Source organism: Indicator indicator, chromosome Z, assembly GCF_027791375.1.
Source record: "Indicator indicator isolate 239-I01 chromosome Z, UM_Iind_1.1, whole genome shotgun sequence".
In the NCBI taxonomy this organism is placed as follows: domain Eukaryota; kingdom Metazoa; phylum Chordata; class Aves; order Piciformes; family Indicatoridae; genus Indicator; species Indicator indicator.
The window spans coordinates 29569048-29592127 of record NC_072053.1 but is presented as its reverse complement, the minus strand read 5'-3'; the positions used below and the strand labels follow the sequence as shown (position 1 = coordinate 29592127).

Genomic DNA, 23080 nt, shown 5'->3' with positions numbered 1-23080 from the left:
TAATGAAAAGATCCTCTTGAGTATTTATAAAGGCTTTCATGGATGTTACTTTCTGGTTTATAAATTGCTTTCAGAGCTGTTTAAGCAATACCAAACAGTTCATGATACAATCTAATAAGCCTAGTGTCATTCTGGAAGATGGCAGGCAAGGAAATTACAAACATCTATACTGAACTAGAAGACAAAGAAAAGCAAGAAAGCAAGCCTAGTGTAGTCATGAAATCCATACAGTGCAAACTCATTTCACATTGAAGGATAAACACGTTCTGAATGACATTCTCTTTGTTGTCAGGGCTGCTATACTAGATTTTTAAGGGTTCCAGTTTGAAGAGTTCATGTGCTTGAAGCACCCACATGTGATTGTGGAGTAACGAGCAGAAGTCACATCATATTGTGTGGGAGGACTGCTGCAGAAGAGCACACAGTTTTGGGGATTAACTGAACTGTAAGTAGAAGTTTAAGGATGATATATTCACACAAAGTTCTTTTAACATTCCTGCAGAAATATCTAGGCATTTTCAGGGTTACAGTTCATCTTATCCTAAACTGAATGTCAGAGTTGGGTCAGACAAACTTCACACTTAAACTGGTGCTTCTTTCTAGCAGTCCTAACGAGGTACTAGGGCTCAGTTTTAGCAGGTGGACAATTCTCCCACCAACACTCCTAAGAGAAACAGCTGAATTAGAAGTAGTGAAGAAAAAAATCCAATGCATGTTAAAAGTTTTTTCCAAACAAAATATGTTTATGATTCTATGTGTAAAACCATCCAGGAACAGGATCTGATTCAGAACGGGAGGAGGCACCCAGCCTAAACTGCCACAGGGACACATCCTTAGATGAAGGGGTACAGTGCCAGTAGCTTCAGAGAGAAGGCCATGCAGACAAAATGCTTAATACTGTTCACAGTGTAAATGAGTGAATTTCTCAGGGTACAGCTGTTTGCTGGCATAGCACCAAAATGCAATCTATTCTTCCTCAGCTTATATCCTGTACAAACCAAACCAAACCAAACCAAACCAAACCAAACCAAACCAAACCAAACCAAACCAAACCAAACCCCACCAAAACAACAACAAAAACCAACCAAAGATATTGTGTACTCCTCCTTGAGCAGACTTCTCTGACTTCCACAGTATTGCTGACAGCACTATCTATTTGCTTGGAAGAGCAGAACATGCAGGTGCTAGGTATCGTGAGGTCTAGCAGAAAAAATTCAAATGGGAGATTCTAGAAGCTTTTCACTCTGTTACATGAAAGGCTTGGTGAGTGACACTACAGCCTAGGTCTGTCCTAAGGATTGACAATTGCTGGAATCAGACAATGTTGATAAGCCCTAAAGAGATGGCCCTTGGGCCACCACTTGAAAATCTTGCTTTACACTGTTGTGGTTGAGGGGGGAATATTATTAATTAATTACCCTCGCAACAATAATAAATGACATGGCAAATGGGTATTAATAAAAATAGTAACCCTTTATTAATGAAATATGCCAAAACTCGTTAAAAGGATCATTGTACAGTTGGAATATGTATTTACAATGGGAATATACAGTCTTGGGGCAAAATACAAACTATTCTATGCAAATTAGGAGGCAACAACTTGGAAAGAGAAAGTCCCCAGGAGTGGATAGTGCTCGATTACAGCGGAGGGAGGCTTGATAAGAACCTTTACACCCAAAGGGCAATAAATTAATTACTCACAGCTGGTTTTACTCACATGGGGGATGCTGCTGCTGTTGTGTTAGCTTTGGGGAGCTTTCATACGGCGCTAGCATGGCAGATTGCCAGCAAGAGAGGTTTTACCGCATGGTCCCAGGCTGATCTGGCTTCAGTGGATGGCGAGCAGTTAACGATGCTCTTCGTGACAGGCGCTTGCTTGGTTTCTGGATAAACTGAGGCACAGCATGATTCTGGTGGCAAGGGGAAGCAGGCTAGGCAGATCTGGCTTCTAGGCTTGTGGCTTCTCCAGCTTGCATGTGTATGGCTCTTGGCTTTATCCCAGGCTCTGGACCAGGCACTCAAGGCAGGGCAGGGCAACTCGAGGTAGCTTCTACGAGTTGGGTCCAAGTAGGCTTGATGTGAGGTTTGAGCAAGGCAAGGCAAGCCAAGGCAAGGCAAGGGTGACTACCAAGTCACTTGTATATATATATACAAATTACCAGAGATTGATTGGTCCAATGGGGCACTGAAGCTAACGTGTAGCTGCCCAATGGAAGGGCGTTCTGCCAGGCTATAACCATAAAAGGCAGAAACAAAACCTTGTTTCTGGGGGAACAGTGGTCTGCTTACGTGCTCTCACCCCAAACAGCCTGTTTACCAGACAGGCAGGAGTCCTGTCCCCTTTGTTCTTTTTCCCACGTTGCCATTTTTTTGCAGGAAGGAGGGGAGAGAAAGGGACCTTGTGTAGACATCTTAAGGCCTGTCTGGGTCTGTACTGGGCTATGTCATGTACTGGGTATGTACTGGGCTTTACCATGACATACACTACAATTGAAATGTACTATTCTTGCTATCTAAAAGAATAATATCTTATCTAATAACTAACGGATCTGGATACAGGAGAGCTGATGTGATTGTGTTGTATGGCAGATTAATTCCACAACTGTGTTATGATTTGATATTAAACACAATTTTAATAGCCTTCTGCTACGAACACTGGCAATTCTTTCCCCACATTGTTCTTTCTTCATACGCTGGCAGGTGGAAATGTGTGTGTCAGAGGAACTTCTCTAACTCAAGAAAAGAGAAGCAGTGGAGTGTGCATCGGGAAATGCCAACATGCAAGTCCCGCATCTTCATCTAAGTTTGCATTTGTCTGCATAGCAGCAAAATGGGCTAGAGAGATAACTTGGCATAAAAATTAGCAGTTCATTTGACAACCATTTGTCAGAGGAGTGAGTAGACATGGCAGCTGTAAGTTTCTTAGCATTCAAGACAAATTTGACTTTTGTTGTGTTTAATTCATTTTGGAAGTAGATAATGTAAACAGGAAAACCTTTTTACACAAACAGACTTATTCTGTAATGCATATTCCACTTTGTATTACACTAACAGGCATAAACAGATGAGTTCCAAGTATCCAGCTGTTTTGTTGGTAAAAATCTGGGGGTAATCTAATGTAAGAAAGGAGATCTTTTTTTGCTTGAGCTAAGGGTTTTACAAATAAAAATACTTTGACTGACTAATAGCAGTGGTAAATGGTCTTTTTATATGGCACAAGTAATAAGAAGTTGGGGGGCAAAAAATCAGCATATTTTCTTAAAATTGACCTAAATAAAAATTGTCCTAAACTATAATCCTCTCAATTCCTGCTTTATGCAAAGCGTATTTGCCCTGAATGCATGTAATTGTTTTGTAAAACTCTAATGAAATAAAAAAAAAAGGTGGGGGGTGGGGGTGGAAATTCAAGGTATTCTAGGTTCCAACTATATCTTTTAGGAAAAGGGAAACAGATGTAAGAAATGTAACACTAGAACCAAGTTTAGAAAAAAATCCTGTATCTTCCAGGGTCTCTGCACACATCTGCAGTATTGACCCAAAGTACAGGGCAAACACATGGCACCACTGCATTATGTGTTCTAGAAAGAGTAAATCTCAGGCATATAAGATAAAATGCCACAGTCTCCCTGAAAGGGACAATTCATTTTTTCACAATGAGTCCTATTTTATTTAGAGTTCTCCTCTTTAATAGCTGATAGCTGACTTTAAGTAGTTGTATTTAATAAGTAAACATTGTCATAATATATATAGACTCTCTGTGAAGATGTAGTTACATATGAAGAGAAAAATCTTCTAGCTTTCAAAATCAGAGTTGTTAACTACTACTTAGACAAAGGAACTATATACTTCCTGTTCTCTTCTTTAAATTTCTTGTCTGTTACCACCACATATGTGCTGCAGAGCTCTGACTCATAAGCAGAGCCCCTAATCTGATGCTTTCAAAGCTATCTGGGAGTTCAAGAATAACAGAGCACTCCCCATGTGAGGCCTTAGGCTCTGGAATCTGATTTCCTCTTTTTTTTTCTTTTTTTTTAGGTTTACTAGTTTCTGGATTTAGAAACATTCCAGGCATGTAACATAGTCCCTTTTATCTTACAGGCATTCAAAGAGGATGAGGCTTAGAGACACAGAAGGGCTAGAAATATGAAGAACAACACAGGTGGAGTTTCATAACATGAGTCCCTAGAGTATCTTTAATTTAAATTTTTTTGTTTGGTTGGGGGTTTTGTTGGGTTTTGTTTGTTTGTTTTTGGGGGGGTTTTGTTTGTTTTTAGAAGAATATGTAAATAAGAGCGTTCACATTTGGACATTCTGATGAATTCAAGTACATACTGAAATCTTGAAGGCTTTAAGCATGCTAAATGCTGAAAGCTACTTAGAGCTGTGGGTCATTATACATGTCTTTTGCTTGTTCCACAACAAAAACAGTATGAAGAAACCAGGTGCTATAATTGAGTCCCAAATAGCTGCACTTACTAAATAATAGACGAACACACAAGATATAGCTAGAGGCATGCTACTGCTCTGACTGGTTTCTGGCAGCTTCTATAAACACAAAGGGTGTTATTAAAAAGTTCATAAGTGATTGAAAGAGGCACTAACATATGTTTATACACAAAGAAATCAAACTGGTGCTGCAGAAATCAAATAAATAAATAGAAAGAAATGTAGGCTGTAAAAGGAAAGCATTCCACTATGTTGTACTTTATTATTTTTATGAGAAAAAAGTAAAATGAAATGGTCAAAGAATTTTGGTGAATAACATTCTTAAACACTACAGATCATGAGTAAGATTCATACAATAATGTTAAAATACTACTAAGCTGCTCTGAAAGCTGAACTGGACAGAGCTATATCTAGTTTCAGCAGCCTGTGAGGCTATTTAAGGCATTGCATATATGCTAAAATTGTTAACCAAACAAGTCATAAATATTTACATGCAAATCTCCTTCCACACCAAAATCAAAACAATAAAAACCTTTAACATAAGTGCAGGAATACTAACTACAAAGACAAACACATCCATCTAAGTTATAGAAGAACAACTGGCTAAAAGAAGTTTCTGTACTGAAATAAATATATGAAAAGTGCAACTAAGATCAGAGTGTAACATGCCTACAAGAAAATATTTCAGAAGTGGTTGATTAAAGTGATGCATGCTAATGCAGAATGTAAAAGTCAGAATTTCCTGTTCTTTTCCACATTTACTGACCAGATTAGTGAACTGGCTGACATGTCATAGAACTGAAGGACAAATAACAAAAATATATTTTTAAGTATCAAACTGATATCTTTTCATGAAATCACTATATTATTACATTTTCATTTATTATATTGTGCTTAGTAAATTTTTAATGCATTCTCAACTTACCATTAAAGATGCTAAGCACACATAAGAGACAAAATAGTGTGGTGGGTCACAAAATGTTTGTTTATTTGGAATGCAGATTCTCTGTGGGGAACTTTTGCACAACCTAGAATTGGTAGAAATTCATAGCCTTGTTAAAGCTGTTTCCAGGGAATTGACTGGAATCAGAACTGAAGATTCCTGAGAAGACAGAATCATTTGGGTAGGCCTTATGAGCACCTCTCATGGAAGATGCATACAAGTGTAAATGCAGAAGATTTACTTGAAGGATATTCAAACACCACATTAATGATTTCTCTCCAGAGGGCAAATAGGCAGTAAGGCCCCAGCTTCTACCAGCAAAGTGAAGATATTTAATTGACACAATTATTTGCAGCTGTGATCTACAGGAGTGTTTGTAAATTAATATAAGCATTTCCCTTTACAGAGTGGCCTAACTTGAACCGTTTTCTGCCAAGTATCAGTGTGAACCTTTGGAGGGTATAGAGAAAACTCCTATGCTAATTCTGTGCTCTTAAAAAGCATGCATACAGGAAAGAATACTTCCACCTTTAAAAACATAACTATCTCTTCTAGAAGGCTTTGTGCTACTGAGAAAAAGGGAAGTAAGGTGAGTATTCAAATCCACTGCTCATGTGTCTTAGAACAGAGAAAGAATTAAAGAAAATACACCTGATTTTCTTTAATCATCTATCTATCATCTATCCTGATGGCAGTTTTCAGTTGCCTGAGCTCCAGTGTCTGAGCTTTGCAAACAAGTCTGACAAGCTGCTTATAATCAAATCAGATGTATAGCACTGTTTGGTGACAGTTACACAATTTCAGCTACTAAGAGTGCCTGTCTTAAAATACATACCAGCACATATATCTCAGCTCTGGTGAGACCACACCTGGAGTACTGCATCCAGTTCTGGAGCCCCTATTACAGGAAGGACCTGCAGGTGCTGAACGTGTCCAGAGAAGGGCCATAAGGATGATCAGAGGGCTTGAGCACCTCTCCTATGAGGACAGACTGAAAGAGCTGGGGCTGTTCAGTCTGGAGAAGAGAAGGCTCCGAGGAGACTTTATTGTGGCCTTCCAGTATTTGAAGGAGGTCTACAAGAAAGCTGGGGAGGGACTTTTTAGGATGTCAGGTAGTGATAGGACAAGGGGGAATGGAGAAGTGGATAGATTCAGATTGGATGTTAGTAAGAAATTTTACATCATGAGGGTGGTGAGACACTGGAACAGGTTGCCCAGGAAGGTGGTAGAAGCCTCATCCCTGGAGGTTTTTAAGGCCAGGCTGGATGTGGCTCTGAGCAACCTGATCTAGTGTGAGGTGTCCCTGCCCACGGCAGTGGGGTTGGAACTATATGATGCTTGAGGTCCTTTCCAATCCTAACAATTCTATGATTCTATGTACTGCAGCTTTTAATCAAGGTTGTACTTGGGTCTCCTTTCTGTACTTAGGTACCTATTTGCACAAATTTTAAAGGAGGAGAATTATTACGTATGGGACTTCTACTAAACCAACACACCTGGCCAACAACTGCAGAAGTAACCAGTGAAGTTAGAATCACAGAATTAACCGGGTTGGAAAAGAACTTTGAGATCATCAAGTCCAATCTATCACCCAACACCATCTAATCAACTAAACCATGGCACTAAGTGCCACATTCAGTCTTATTTTAAACACTTCCAGGGATAGTGACTCCACCACCTCCCTGGGCAGCCCATTCCAATGGCCAATCACTCTTTCTGTGAAGAATTTCTTCCTAACATCCAGCCTAAACCTCGTCTGGCACAGCTTTAGACTGTGTCCTCTCCTTCTGTCATTGGTTGCCTGGGAGAAGAGACCAACCCCCACCTGGCTACATCCTCCTTTCAGGTAGTTGTAGATGGCAATAAGGTCTCCCATGAGCCTCCTCTTCTCCAGGCTAAACACCCCCAGCTCCCTCACCCACTCCTCATAGGGCTTGTGCTCCAGACTCCTCACCAGCTTTGTTGCCCTTCTTTGGACACGTTCAAGCAACTCAACATCTTTCTTGAATTGAGGAGCTCTATTTCATTAGAGTTTTACTGGACACAGTACTCAAGGTGTGGCCTAACCAGTGCTGAGTCCAGGGGCAGAATGACTTCCCTGCTCCTGCTGGCCACACTATTCCTGATACAGGCCAGGATGCCATTGGCTCTCTTGGCCACCTGGGCACACTGCTGGCTCATGTTCAGGCGGCTGTTAACCAGTACCCCCAGGTCCCTTTCTGCCTGGCTGCTCTCCAGCTACTCTGTCCCCAGCCTGTAGTGCTGCATGGGGTTGTTGCGGCCAACAGCACTTGGACTTGTTAAATCTCATGGCATTGGACTCTGCCCATATGTCCAGCTTTCCAAGGTCCCTCTTCAGAGCCCTCCTACCCACTAACAGATCAACACCTGCTCCCAGCTTGGTGTCATCTGCAAACTTACAGATGATGGACTCAATCCTGTTATCCAGAAAACCATCAATAAAGATATTGAACAGGACTGGGCCCAACACTGATCCCTGGGGGACACCACTAGTGACAGGCTGCCAGCTGGCAGTGGCACCATTCACCACCACTCTCTGGGCTCGGCCCTCCAGCCAGTTCCTAACCCAGCACAGAGTGCTCCTGTCCAAGCTGAGGGCTGACAGCTTGGCCAGGAGTTTGCTATGGGGGACAGTGTCAAAGGCCTTGCTGAAGTCCAGGTAGACTACATCCACAGCCTTTCCCACATCCACCAGGCTGGTCACCTGATCATAGAAGGAGATCAGGTTGGTCAGGCAGGACCTGCCCTTCCTAAATCCATGCTGGGGGGGCCTGATCCCTTGCTATTCTATATGTGCTCTGTGATATCACTCAAGATGACCTGTTTCATAATCTTAGGTCAGGCTGACAGGTCTGTAATTCCCTGGCTCCTCTTTCTGGCCCTTCATGTGGATGGGCATCATGCTGGCCAGCTTCCAGTTACCTAGGACCACACCAATGAGCCAGGACTGCTGAAAAATGAGGGAGAGCAGTTTAGTGAACTCATCTGCCAGATCTCTCATTACCCTAGGATGGATCCCATCCAGTCCCATGGACCTGTGGGGATCCAAGTGGCTCAGCAGGTCTCTAACTGCTTCCTCCTGGATTACAAGGAGACTATACTGCTCCTGACTCCATCTGCCAGCTCAGGAGGCCAGTTGTCCTGAAGACAACCTATCCTACTATTGAAAATTGAGGCAAAGAAGGCATGAAATACCTCTGCCTCCTCCTTGTCTTTTGTTACTATATTCCACTCCATGTCCACTGAGGAGTGGAGGTTGTCCTTGCCTTTCATTTTGCCTTTAGTATATTTATAAAAACATTTTTATATTGTCCTTCACAGCAGTGGCCAATCTAAATGGGCTTTTGCCTCTCTAATCTTTTTCCTACATGACCTAGCAACATCCTTAAACATTTCCTGGGTTACTTCCCTTTTTTTCCAAAGGTGACACACCCTCTTTTTTTCCCCTTAATTCGTTCAGAAGCTCATTGCCCATCTAGGTCAGCCATCTACCCTAGCAGATCCTCTTCCAGAACACTGGGAGAGCCTCTTCCTGTACCTCCAAGATTTCTTTCTTGAAGTAGGTCCAGCCCTCCTGGACCCCTTTGTTTTCAAAGGCTGTTTCCCAAGCTACCTTCTGAGTTAGTTCCTTAAGTAATCTAGAGTCTGCCCTCTGGAAGTCCAGAGTGGAGATTTTGTTGATGTCCCTCTTAGTCTGACTGCATATTGAAAACTCAGTTATTTCATGGTCACTGGTCCCCAGGCAGCCTCCAACCACCACATCTCCTACCAGCCCTTCTCTACTTGTAAAAAGAAGGTCAAGTAAAGCCTTATGCCTGGTAGGCTCACACAGCAGCTGTGATAAGAAGCTATCCTCCATATACTCCAAGAACCTTCTAGACTGCCTCCTTGCAGATATCTGGAAGGTTAAAGTTGCCCATAAGAACAAGGTCTGGTGATCTTGAGAGAGCCTCTAGCTGCTTATAGAATAATACATCAACCTCTTCATCCTGGTTGGGTAGTCTATAACAGACCCCCACCATGATGTCAGCCTTGTTGGCCTTCCCTCTAATTCTCACCAGCAGGCACTCGACCTGACCATCCTTAATCTCCAGTTCAATGGAGTCTAGAGCTTCCCTAATGTACAGGGCCACCCCTCCACCCCTTCTCCCTCACCTTTCTCTCTTGAAGAGACTGTAGCTATCAATTACTGCACTCCAGCCGTGTAAGTCAGCCCACTATGTTTCTGTGACGGTGACTACATCATAGCTTTCCTGCTGTACCAAGGCTAATTACCAAGAGTAATTACATAAGATCTGTTTTCTTACAAAAGCAAATTAAAAATCCCTGCTTTTTATTTCTTCCCTGCCACAATGAATCAGGCATTTTCCTTTTTAAATCAATAAGCCAGAGAAGGCACAGAAAGACAGGCAGAAGAGACTATTCTGATTATATGAAAGACTGGGACTGGAAATTAGTTTTTCAGCAAGTCTAAAAGTGGTATAGAGCTGTAGACTAAGTGCTTAATCTGATACCCATACCTGAATTTGACATCCAAGTGTCAGAGATATAACTTCATCCCCTCTAGCCCAATAGGCAATTTTACCAGAAATCATCTAAACTTACATAATAGCCCATCTGCTTTTACACTAGCTACACAGCATGCAAAAGTAGCTCACAATGATACCATTAAATATAACACTTCAGAATATCTAAGATTTACAAATTACAGACCAAACAGGGACCCATAACCTCTCTAAGACTTTTAATGCTCATGTAAATCTGAGCTGAGCAGCACATATACAGAGATACATGTATAGATATCTACCACAAGTCTTGAGAGAAACTGTTTGGAAGCTGGCCAGCATTAGTGGTGGTGACTCAAGCTAAATCTGGCTGGTGTTCCTGTACTCAGCGAACTTCTCCCTTTATAATAAACATGAATTTTATGTTATAGGATACACCTGTTAGCCAGCTCAGGTCACCTGCCCTGGCTTTTGCACCCCCAAGTTTAAGCTCCTGGCTGATTCAAAACTTATAACGGCCTGCAGGCCATGGCTAGGCCAGTGAAACCAGGACAGCATGTCCTGTGGACGAGTAGCTAAGGACAAAGGCTTGTCAAGCTTGGAGAGAAGGAAGAAAAAGAGCAATGGCATTGCTGTCTATATTCTCCTATGGAGATGAGTGGAAAGAGAGGTGCTGACCTCTTTTTCCTTATGTCCAGTGACTGGACATGTCAGGCTGGTACAAAGCTGCACCTGGCAAGGGTTGAACTGGATGTTAGGAAGCATTTCCATACCAAGAGGGTGGTCAAACACTGGAACAGGCTCCCTAGAGAGGTGGTCAATGGCCCAAGCCTATCAATATTTAAGAGACATTTGGACAATGCCCTTATTAACATGCTTTGACTTTTGGTCAGCTCTGAAGGGGTCTGGGAATTGGGCTAGATCATCATTGTAGGTCCCTTCCAAATGAACTATTCTATTACATTCCATTTTGAAAAGGTATTACAAGACTGTGAACATTACAGACAGGGTTTTAATAAGACTGCACAAATGATGGTTATTTTACATATAAGGCAAAACTGTATTCAAGATACAGAATCACAGAATAGTAGGGGTTGGAAGGGACCCCTGAGGATCATATAATCCAGCTTCCCCTGCTAAAGCAGGTTTGCTTAAAGCGGGTTGCAAGGTAACACGACCAAGCAAGTTTCAAAAGTCTCCAAAGAAGGAGACCCCACAACCTCTTTGGGCAGCCTGTTCCAGTGCTCTGTCACCTTAGGTGGAACTTTCTGGTTTCCAGTTTGTGTTCATTGGCCCTTGTCCTGTCACTGGGCATCACTGAAAAGAGTCTGGCCCCATCTTTTCAACCTCTGCCCTTTATACAGTTATAAGAACTGATAAGATCACCTTGCAGTCTTCTCCAGGTTAAACAGCCCCCACGTCCCTCAGCCTCTCCTGGTAAGATTAGTTATAGATTAGTCACCCTCATTGACAAAATAAATTTGCCTTCTTGCTGGCCTTTAAACAGAACAGAATGCTCTGATGTCATTATTCACGTCACTGTGCCTGTGCATGCCTGTATGGAAAGGGAGAAGGGAAGCATTTGTGCAACATATGTAAAGCAAAATCTGAACACCTGAATTTCCAGTGTGAGAATATTGAAGGCTTTAACAGTCACCCAGACTGTGCTGTGATCGGCCGAGTGTTTTTGCTGAGGTCAGGTCAGGAGGGAGCAGCTCTGGTAGCAGCAAGGAACTATCGCACTGCAGCACGGTGCACTGCAGCTGCTCCACTGGAAGGCAAGCCGAGAGAGCCAGGATGCCCCACATGATGGAAATACTTGCGGTACCATGCCAAGTTACTGGCAGAAGTTACCTGTGGTCTATTGTAGCGCTCCAGGAGCACTAAAAGGGAAAGAGGAGACGCAGGAGACCAGTGACACCGCCGGGCACACAGGACAGCAGGTCCCGAAGCCGCACCGGCCTGAGCGGGCCGCCGGTCACTGCCAGGCTACCAGTCGTTTCAGCTGCATTCGGCCACCAGCCCCCACGGGGCTATTGCACACCGTGAAAAATCCACTCAGACACGTTGGAAACTTGTTTCCTGGCTGCACCTCTTTTTAAACGAACGGGAACCTCGTTGCCGCGGCAGCAAAGCGCGCCATCGGGCAGACGCGGGCTGCTCTCAGCAGATGCCGGAGGCGCGGCGCCTCCAATGGGAAGCACGGCTTCGGCGGGACCCAGACCAGTGGGCTGCGCGCACCGCTCCGCCCACGCTTGCCGCTTGTGTCTGCGCGCCCGTGTATCAACCTGTGTGTCACTCTATAAGTGCGGCGCGTGCGTGGCACCCCCACAGTGACGTCTGGCGAGCGCTGGCCAAGGAGGTGGGTGTGGTGCCCGGCGGGGCCGCCCTAGCCGGTCGCGGCGAGCAGCCTCTGTTTCCTCCGCGCCCGGCCGGCATGGGCGGAGCGGGAGTCTTCTTCCTGTTTCCGCTCCGCAGGCCGGCGCCCTCCAGCGCAGCGGTACGGTGGGGTGGTGGGGGGACGGACGTGAGGAGAGGAGAGGCGGCACGGCACGGCACGGCTCTCCCGCCCCGCGCCTGAGCGATAACTTCCCGCCGTCGTCCCCGGCCGGCTACCTGTGCCGAGCGGAGGCAAGCGTTGCTGGGGACAGGCCGCGCCGGGCGCTTTTCCCTCACGGCCTGTCTTCTCTCTGCAGGGATCTCGGTGACGCCTTTCCGTCGCTCGACAGGCCCGAAGGGTGCCCGAGGCGGCGCAGGGTCCCCTCCCCAGCAGCAGGTGAGGGCGGGGTTCTCGGCCGGCCGTGACGGGGCTGCGGGGACACAACGATATCACAGTGGCTATGCTGATGTGGGGTGACTGGGTGGCGGCTGCCCAGCAGTGCCCCGGCCGAGGGCCTGGCCAGCACGGGCACCGAGGTGCTCGCCGCCTGCTCGGTTTTTACGTTGGTTCTGACTCGCCGGCTGTTAGTAGTTTACTATTGAAGTGTTTCTCTGGCTCCATGCCTCCCTGGTACGACCGTCAGAAAGACAAACCAGCTGTGCGTGCTTCCTTTCTAGGGAAGCACAGGCTTAATTTTTTTTTTCCTCTATAGCAATTTTTTATTGGTAGTATGGGATGGATACTACCAAATAGTATCTGATACTGTCAAGTAGTTTCCCAATGAAAATGCCAAATTATTTTGTAAACACTCTAAGTTCGAAACAACACTTTGTAGCACACTCTCGCATACTATGCGCTACCTTTTAACTTCTATCAAAAGAGCTTGCTGTTTAATGAGAGATAACTTTAAGTGGTAATTGCTGTGTACATGGGCTGTGTACGTTTTTCTGAATACTCAGAATTTTTTTTATTATTCCATAGGGTGTTCCTGTGAGACAAACAGAAAAAATGATTGATATTAAGGCTTGGGCTGAATACATTGTGGAGTGGGCTGCAAAGGACCCATATGGCTTTCTAACTACAGTGATTTTGGCCCTTACACCATTGTTCATAATAAGTGCAGCACTTTCATGGAAGCTTGCAAGAATGGTTGAGGCCAGAGAACGAGAGCAGAAGAAGAAACAAAAACGCCAAGAGAATATTGCAAAAGCCAAACGAACAAAGAAGGATTAAATGCAGGGTGGGGGGAGAGAAGACCTTCCTTGTGCAACGAATCCACCTTAATACAAAACACTTGTACGTTTTGCTGTAACTGTTCTCTGATACTTGATCCTTTTATTTCTTAAATATGAAATTTAATTTCTTCAGCATATTTTTTTCTGCTGAGATGATTTGTGTTAAACTTTGCCCAAGCGACTCCTGTTACAAACATTTAATCTACTACTTGTGTTCCAGTGCAGGTTACTTTTCTAAATTTGCACAGGTGGCTCTGGGGATAGATTATTTTTTTCTTTGAGCTATGATTTAACAGGAATCTTAAAAATTGAGATTATGGTGGAAACGTGAATTTCAAACTGGATTAGAGAAAGGCAATTTTTTGTATACTTTCAACAAAGATGCAGAAATCAGCCAGCTTCAGTTACTGATTTCCTTTAAGGGCACGGCCTGTGGTGCTGCTGTCAGTTCAGCTGTGTGCCCATGGGGGGCTGCTGTAGCCTCTTTGATGATGGGGCTTTGTCTGGAAAAAGAACCTAGGTTAGCTTTTCCTCTTTCCTGAACTAGCAGCCATCACGTCTTTTAATTCAACCAAAACTCTAGGAAGCTGAATGCTTGTTCTTGGTACCTTCATATATCTTAATCCCCATGTGTTCTACAAAATACACTACTGTATTTGGTTTTCCTAATGATCACCTGAATGTTCCACCTGTAACTAATTTGTTTCTCCCTTTAGAAACTTTTCTGTGTTGTGAACAGCCGTAAATGGGGTGAGACCAAAGGCCCAGGTGGCCTAGTGTCCTGGCAAACTGTAGCAGGTGGCTGTAGGAGATTATAGGAGGAGGATGCACATGCTGGTGCCAGGTTCTTCCTATCTTTGCCTACCTTTGTTTTGGACCTTCTGAGTTTAGGCAAGATCTTTGTTCTTCTGGCCCTTGAAACTCTGCTTCTTTCCAGGTTGCAAAATTGTAGCATACTGGAAAAAGTGGGGTTTGTGCTGTAAATATGGCAAAATTACTTAATTCCAATTAATGTTTTTTCTAACTAGTGATTAATTTCTCAAAGCCTAATTTTTATTAGTAGGATAGTTCTAAAGAGCTTGTGGCATTAGTTAAGGTTTTCAGACTTGACATAGTTGTAAGCATCAACAGAGCTTTGCTTTGTAGCAACTAGTCCTGTTTAAAAATAAAACCTTGAAACACCATTGTTCAAATGAGAAGACCTATAGAACTAGTTGCTAGATGAGAAGTCGAGTCTTAAGTGAAATAACTGAAAGTAAATGTTGATGCCCTTTCAAATCTGTTGGTCAAAACAAGCATTATTAGAATATGACATTTTGGCATTTTGTTACTATATGGGGATAAATCTTCACATTTTGTATCCAGTATTGTGAAATGTGTATGTGTTCCACCTTAGATACCTGTGTAGCATAAAGCACATGGAGGAAAACTGGTGAAGGATGCAATGCATAAATAAATTTGATAATTTTTTTTTTAAAAAAAAATGTGTGGTCTTTATTTTGACTGAAGTTCCCAAACAATTTCTAAGCATATAATCTACAAACTATGGCCAGAGAGTAGAGAAGTCCCTATGTACAGCAGAAATAAAAACTTCTGGTTTGGTTTGTTTTTTTTAAATATTAACTATAGTGCCTTGCCCAAAACCCTGCGCTAGCTTCCAGCAGCTTTTAGCAAATGCTTCTAACCTCTATTGTAGTGCTTACATGTAGTTTAACTCTGCCTGATTTTATCCTGTACTTACTGCTGGCTGCAAACCAAACACTATTCAAGTATGAAGATTGTTTTCTTTAAGTTACAAGGATATAAGATCAGTAGAGTTCATCATCAGTGTAGCGTCAATGATTCTTGTCAATGACACCAACTTTTCCATCCACATGCCAGAGGAAAGCACCCTGGTGCTGCCAAGGCAAGTGACAAGCATTCTGAAAAAATACTTCAAACTAATGCCTAGGTTTGGAGAAATTTGACTGTACTGATTCACTAAAATTTGTTACATTAAAAAGATTTAAAAGAGTCTTCAAGAAAAAATAAATCAGATTTAAGAAAATTAAGTTTGCCAGAAAGCTTTCTGCCTGTGATTTCAAGAGTAACAGATGAACAACAGCTGTCAAAACCAAACTTAGTAACACATGCTGGTTTTCATTAAATCCAAACAGTTTGCAATAGTTTGTTGTGATCAAGCCTTTTTGAACATTTCTGCAAAAATGAATGAAACTGCTTTAATCTCACTTTATTGCACACCCACTTTTATATAAAAGTGGTTATGTTGTCTGTTAACTATTTATCCATTAAGTGGCATCTATACATTACCATTGCATTATTTTTTATGACTACTACCACTGCCTGGTGGCATCCAGGAGCCTGGCTGAAAAGTACTTGCAGTGCTAGTTGGATCTTGTGAAGGCTCGCTCTTTCCGTAGTATGGGGCAGATGCATGGCCTTTGACACGAGTCTGAACTGGTTCAGCAACAAGTCCCTCCTTGTATTCCTTGGCCTGAAGCAGCTTATCCTTTTCAATTACATCTTTGATTTTCTGTTTCATTTCTTCTCTGTAATTTTCATTCTTAAGAATCTCCTATGAACATAGTAGAAAGATAATCAGATGTAAATGCAAAACACAGGTTGGAATAAAACATTTTAGACATTAATTTTATAATCTGAATTTTCAGGTATATAGGCAAAAAAAAATGTGGCAGAATTAATCGGTTTTCTAAACTACAGTTTTAGCCTTAGGTTAGAATGTTTTAATGTGTTCATCATGTTGTTGAAAGATGCCGTTCATTATTATGGAATCAAAAAGGAAAATAAATATTAGTCATCAACAAATGTGAAAATGTATTATAAAAAGGCTACCTTTCACTCTACTTTCTATATAGGATTTGCTGCTATACATTTTTTTATCACTTACATCTCTTCCTGTAATTATGCCTATGACATTTGGTGCAGTTTGGGGAGAAAGATGCAACCGACTCTGCTAGCTGAAGCCACACAAGATTAATAAAATCACAACTGAAAAAAGGCTAAGGCAGAACTAATGGATTGAGATGGTACTAGCAACTTAGGAGAAACAACACCTAGTGGGGGTGGTCTGTCGGTGAGCAGGTGGGAAGCATAAAATTCTGTGCAAGAAACCTTGCCTCAGAGACTTGGAAGATAGCTTAGTAAGACCAAGGACCAGCATGGTCCAAGAAGCAAGGAAGGTCAACACATCCTCAGCTGATGACTGCCTGTTCAGCAAAAATGACCTGGCTGTTGTGATAAATAACACTAAGCATAACACTGCTTAGGTGAGCTGTATTTTAACACCAGATACCTACAAGGTATATTGGCTAAAACAAATGTACTGCATTTATAACAGGTGTAAAATCTTTTCCAGTGATTAACAAAGTTATCTTAGTTAGGTAATAGCAGTTGCAACAAAATTCCAAATGCTCCAAAGCCATTTTAAGTGTTGATGTGTAATTGTCATTTGGTTTTCAGACTCAAGTAAAGCTCTTTTAATCAGCTTTCACTGGCCAAAGTATAGTTGTGACTGAGTAAAGTAACCAGACTGATCTTGAAAAAGGTATGAGGAATCATATTTGAGTTTGAAGTAACTGCATTCATCCATTTTATACATTAAATTCATGCCACTAACAAGTACAGCAAAATCAAGGTTCCTGTGCTTGAAGTAAAGAAAATGTGAATCAGGAATCTTGAGTCAGTTGAGATGTTAGAAAAATTTGGTCAAGTTTACTTGGCATAAACATCTTGTCCTTTGATACCAGCAAGTCTGTTCTGTGAGATTCTCTTATGGGCATGGAGTCTCTCTTTGTTCTAGTGTTATTGCTAGCAAATACTGGAACTTTTTGTTTTGTAATAAAAACCAAACACAGAAACAAACAAACAAAAAACCCACAAAACCTAAAACCCAACATTGTGATTACATTTCTAAGCAGTACCGTTGACGCTGCAGTTCAAAGCAGTTATGGAATGAAAGGTTCCCTGCCGTTACAGGCATTTAAATAAAAGATCCAAGTAGTTAAAATCCGAAAAGGATAATCAACTGGTTCAAAATGCAATTTTTTATTAAGTTATGGCAAGCATATTTATAGAAGAAACTCAAGCACATTAGAAATGTGCAGGATCTTTATAGCTTATCTTCCAAATCTGGCTTCAGTCTACCTCCCTGGCTCACTGCAATTAAACACAGTAAGTCTTAGAAGAAAGGTACACCCTCCTGTTTCTACAGGGTTTACTATGGCCTGTTGAATAGTGGTAAAGAAGCTGACATCTGCTGGGTTCTTCTACCCATGACAAGCAGGCTGTAAAACTACATGGCACACAGGCTCTTCCAACTCACCTGCACACAGCTACATTTTAGCTTCCTTGCTACCCAGTCCTTTACTCGTTACTATGCAGTGAACACCGGTCAGGAGATAAAAGTTTGTGTGGGGTTTTTTGTTTGGTTGGTTTTGTTGCTGTGGTGGGGTTTGGTGTGCTGGTTTATTTGGTTTTGGGGGGTTTTGGTTGGGGTTTTTTTGTTGTTTTGTTTTGTTGTGTTTTGGTTTGGGTTTTTTGGTCTGTTTTGGCTTTTGTTTTGTTATTAAATTACATTGTCAGATTCATAGCATTTACCTTCTGTCCTGCTCCAGGATGAAATGAAATATTTAACAAAATAGCTAGCTTCACTGTAAACTGCCACCCCCAAGCATCTAAGTTTTCTGCTAAAATATAAGAACATAAGTATGTCATGTGCTCTGACCTTAAGGGAAATACAAAATCATTCTATCCAAGACAGAGAACACGGTAACCACCAGGTAACTGCAGTTTTTTCCAACACCTTCTTTATACAAATAAATGATATAAACCCTGCAGTTCTCAGGAGGCATATGTCATCTGAAGAGGACCATAAATGTGTTTCATCATTTTTCTTAAAAAAGAAATCCATAGATTGGGATCATCCTAAAAAATTACAATACCTGAAGACATGGCACTGCATTCTATATGTTGAAATACTTACATGTAGATGTTCACCTTGAAATACATCAGCTCGTAGTATTTGGAACTGATGTCCAACTACGTGCTCTACAGTTTACTAGTAGGTGGAATGTAAAAAAAAATTACTTACTCCAGGTAACTATTTCTCCAGCCTTATGATTATTGTAAGTTCAATGAGGTTTGTAATCCTTCTAATGATTGGAGCTGCATGCCTTTCATTCTTAAAAATGCATCTTGAGAAAGTGATCTCTAAGGTTTTCTTAAAGATCCTAACATTCTCACCAAGGAAATGCCAGAGTGGCCCTATGTAGAGTTCAGGGCAGCTGTTTTTCATCCAGAAACTCTTGACTTCTGCATATTCTGACATCTTAGTACTGGCAACAGCTGCATGAACAACAGTGAAAGAAACTACAGACCAGTGAGCCTCACCTCCATCCCTGGAAAAATAATAGAGCGGCTCATTCTGGAGGTTATCTCTAGGCACTTGGAAGAGAAGATGATGATCAGGAGCAGTCAGCATGGATTTACCAAGGAGAAATCAAGCTTGACTAATCTGATAGCTTTCTATGATGTTATAACTGAATGGGCAGATACAGGGAGATCAGTGGATGTAGTCTGCCTTGACCTTAGTAAGGCTTTTGACACTGTCTCCCACAACATCCTTGTGAGTAATCTCAGGAGGTGTGGGATAGAAGAACAGACAGTGAGATAGATTAGGAACTGGTTACAAAATAGAGTCCAAAGAGTGGTGATCAGTGGTGCCAGGTCCAGCTGGAGAGCTGTGACTAGTGGAGTCCCCCAGGGATCAATGATGGGTCCAGTCCTGTTCAACCTCTTCATCAATGACATTGATGAGAGGACAGAGTGTCTGCTCAGCAAGTTTGCTGATGATACCAAACTGGGAGGCTTGGCTGATACACCTGAAGGCTGTGCGGCCATTCAGTGAGCCCTGGACAGACTGGAGAGCTGGGCACAGAAGAATCTAATGAGATTCAACAAGGGTAAGTGCAAAGTCCTGCATCTGGGAAGGAATAATAAACTACACCAGTACAGGTTAGGAGGTGATCTGCTGGAGAGCAGCCCCATGGAGAAGGGCCTGGGAGTCCTGGTGGATAACAAGTTATCCATGGGTCAGCAACGTGCCCTTGTGGCCAAGAAGGCCAATGGGATCCTGGGGTGCATTAAGGGGAGTGTGTCCAGCAGATCGAGGGAGGTTCTCTTCCCCCTCTACTCTGCCCTGGTGAGACCTCACCTAGAGTATTGTGTCCACTTTTGGGCTCCCCTGTTCAAGAGGGACAGGGATATACTGGAGAAAGGCCAACGGAAAGCAAACAGGATGATAAGGGACTGGAGTATGTGCCCTGTGAGGAGAGGCTGAGGGACCTGGGGCTGTTTAGTCTGGAGAAGAGAAGACTGAGAGGGGATTTAATATTTATAAATATTTGAGGGCTGGGTGTCAAGAGGGAGGGGACAGGCTCTTCTCCGTTGCACCCTGTGATAGGACGAGGGCTAATGGATATAAACTATAGCACAGGAGGTTCCACCTCAACATGAGGGGAAACTTCTTCACTGTGAGGGTCAGAGAGCACTGGAACAGGCTGCCCAGGGAGGCTGTGGAGTCACCTACTCTGGAGACTTTCAAGACCCATCTGGATGTGTTCCTGTGGAACTTGTGCTAGACTCTCGTCCTGCTCTGGCAGCAGGGTTGGACTTGATGACCTTCAGAGGTCCCTTCCGAGCCCTAACATCCTATGATCGCCTGCTTGTGCAGGCCATGCAGTCCACTTGTAGTCTTCCAAGTGCATTGCTGCAAAAAGGAACAGGACGTATTTCATGACACTGCCATTTCATTTCCACTTTTCTTGCAAACTGTATTTCTGTTAAATGCTCTCACTAAACTTTGGCAGCTGGGATATATCACAAAGCATCCTCTGCTGCTTTCATCTCTACTCTGTTGAAGGAGAGAAGTCTAAAAGTTTATCTCTAGTCAAAGCATTTCCACTGTGTATCAGGATATATTGGAAGACTTCCTCTGTCGGCTGAAGATGGTCTTTCACACTCAAGGACCTCGTATTATTGCTGTTTGTCCTTTTCTGAATAAGCTAGTAGCTTTACAGAATAAAATTAGATCCTCTTGGTAGGAAAATACAGTAAATATATGAAAGGTTTCTCTAGACTTGCTTATTCCTTCAGCTGGGGTCTTGCTCAGTAGTGATAAGTCTTTACTGTATGCTTCTTGTTGGTCTTCTCCACAGGGAAACGTCTGTACTTCATCTTTTCTATTCTGCAGCACTTGCTGAACCCCACAATGTGAGAAACTCCTCTTACTCCCTTAGTCTTTTCCCTTGGTCGTCAGGTAAGCCACTGGCTATAATACCACTTGCTTTCATGGAGCATTTCAATCTTCTGAAGTCAAGGGCAGCCTTGAAAAAAATAGCTCTAAGGATGTAGGTGTATGGACATACAGTACCAATTCAACAATGTCCAAAAGGGTTTTTTTTTAAAGGTTATTTTAACAGACTGCTGCCAGGTTTAGTTTCACTCTTCACAGATAACTGTCTAAAGACAGAGTACCCAAACCTATAAATACAAGAATTTTATGTATTATTATTTTTGAGCAAATGTCACATTTCATTTCAGATGGGTTTGTAGTTTAAGTAAAAGGCTTTATGCTTAAAAAAGTTGATTGTTACAATACAATTTATCATGTCAGAATATTTTCTTCATTGAAAAAGTACCTAAAAGTCCAACAAAGTGCCAGAAGTTAAGCAAATTCACCTGTTTTTACAGTAACACCACACTGGTTAACTGAAATCCGCTTTCCAGTTCAACAAGTTAAAGAGGTGAGATGAAATAATTTGATATTGCATCATATTTCAAGAGTAGGAGGCAGAGAGAGGACTTCTTCACTGGGAAGCACAGAATGTTCTGATCCAGGGCAGCTCAGCTGTGCCAGATTCGGAATAAGAAATAGTGTGCTAAAAAGGGTTGCACCAGTGCATGGAAAACACAGAGGAGCAGTCTGAATTAGAAAGGCATATCTGGCTTTGTAATATGCTCATTTAAACTAAATACTTAGCCAATTGACGGCTAATTTTGTAAAGAACATATGTGGCAAATAGCTTTGGTCAGTTGACAAGATTAGTCACATAAGTGCAAGATACTTTTTACTTTTCGAGCAAATCTCTGATCAGTTGCAACTTTAAAACACAGTCTGTGTTCTGTGAACCCAGTGCTATTTGTTTAGAAGGATGCATCCTGCATAATTTAACAAGCAGACTTATCTGAATTATCTTTGTTGGATACATCACAATTTATGGTGTCTCTAATTGTCTATACACTGCAGAACAGCTTTTTTCATCTTTGAACATAAATCATGCAAATTGTCCCAACAAATTACTAAATACAGCTGCTGTTTTACTTTTGCTTGCAACCTTAATACAGGATCACCTGTTACAGTTCATTCTACCTGAAGGCTGTTTGTGCATTTTGGGTTCCTAATCCTGTACATGCAAGGTGCACTGATTCTTTGGAATCAAATCAGTAACAGCACAAAAATTATAATTATAGCTTAAAGCATTCCACGATTAATGTGTTAAACCAATATATTGAATAAATGTATGTATAAACATATGCTTTGATCACAGCCCAATATTTAGTTTTAAATGCAGTGCTAACACCACATTTACTACCAAGATGAATCAGTTTAAATACTATTGCTAACTCATATGAGGTTTTGTTTAACCCAAATCTACACAGAAGCAATGCTAAATAACTATTACTAAATTACTGTATTGCTACTTCTGAGATACAGAATCTCCGCATGAGCTTATACAATCTCTGGGGCACCACAGTGTAGCACATCTGTTCGTCAGGAAAATGTAATGAGAGGCACAATGAAGTGAAAAGACATGCACTGGAACACAGGACATGTCGGCAACATGTGGAGTCAATAGGAGTTTGTGCCTGAATTGTTTTTATAATACTGCAAAGACTTTTGTACAGAACTACATAAATGTTCAAGATCATGGATGGAATTGTGTAGAAGCAGTAAAAAAAAAAAAAAAAAAAAATCACAAACTAGCTTAGCACCACTGCACTCTGCCCCGAATAAAGGGCAATATACAGCCTTGATGCCTACAGAGCAAACAACTATAGCTGTGACTCAGTCCCAGTTTGGTCCTTGCTTTCCCCTGATTCTACACATGATGTAATCTGTACCAGCCCTTTTCCTGGTACATGTTACTTCTCCCTCCACCCCTGTTCAGCTGTGCTGACAGCAAATCAGGAGGCAGAGGCAATGCTCCATGCACTCCCTCCCACATGGAAAGGAATAGCAGAGTAGCAGCAGCTCTCTGCCCTACTGCCTTTGGATCTGCAGCACAGGTGGACATGAAGTTATGTCGTCTTCTGTGAAGGCTGACAAGCACCTGTGTTTTGAAGCTGAAGAGAAAAAATGAGTAAGAGAAATATACTCTAAACTACAATGGCTTCTTCAAGCTCTTAATTCTTTAGCATTATTTTATTTTTCTTGGAATGACTTCTCCAACCAATCCATTCTATTTACACT

At 42.2% G+C, this 23080-nt stretch overlaps 2 protein-coding genes across 2 annotated transcripts in view; one reads left to right on the top strand and one right to left on the bottom strand.

Annotated features, from left to right (window-relative positions):
* The first annotated feature begins 12400 nt into the window (after positions 1-12400).
* Positions 12401-14970, top strand: SMIM15 (small integral membrane protein 15). The gene is made up of 3 exons (XM_054397828.1): positions 12401-12415; positions 12612-12691; positions 13277-14970. The coding sequence occupies exon 3, from the start codon at positions 13304-13306 to the stop codon at positions 13526-13528; it is 225 nt and encodes a 74-aa protein (XP_054253803.1). The 5' UTR covers positions 12401-12415; positions 12612-12691; positions 13277-13303; the 3' UTR covers positions 13529-14970.
* An 831-nt stretch (positions 14971-15801) lies between these two features.
* Positions 15802-23080, bottom strand: part of NDUFAF2 (NADH:ubiquinone oxidoreductase complex assembly factor 2) — a 60690-nt gene continuing 53411 nt past the window's right edge. The window contains exon 4 of the mRNA XM_054397990.1: positions 15802-16105. Within this exon, the coding sequence (XP_054253965.1) occupies positions 15848-16105 (258 nt within the window). The 3' untranslated portion in view covers positions 15802-15847. The remainder of the gene's footprint in view (positions 16106-23080) is intronic.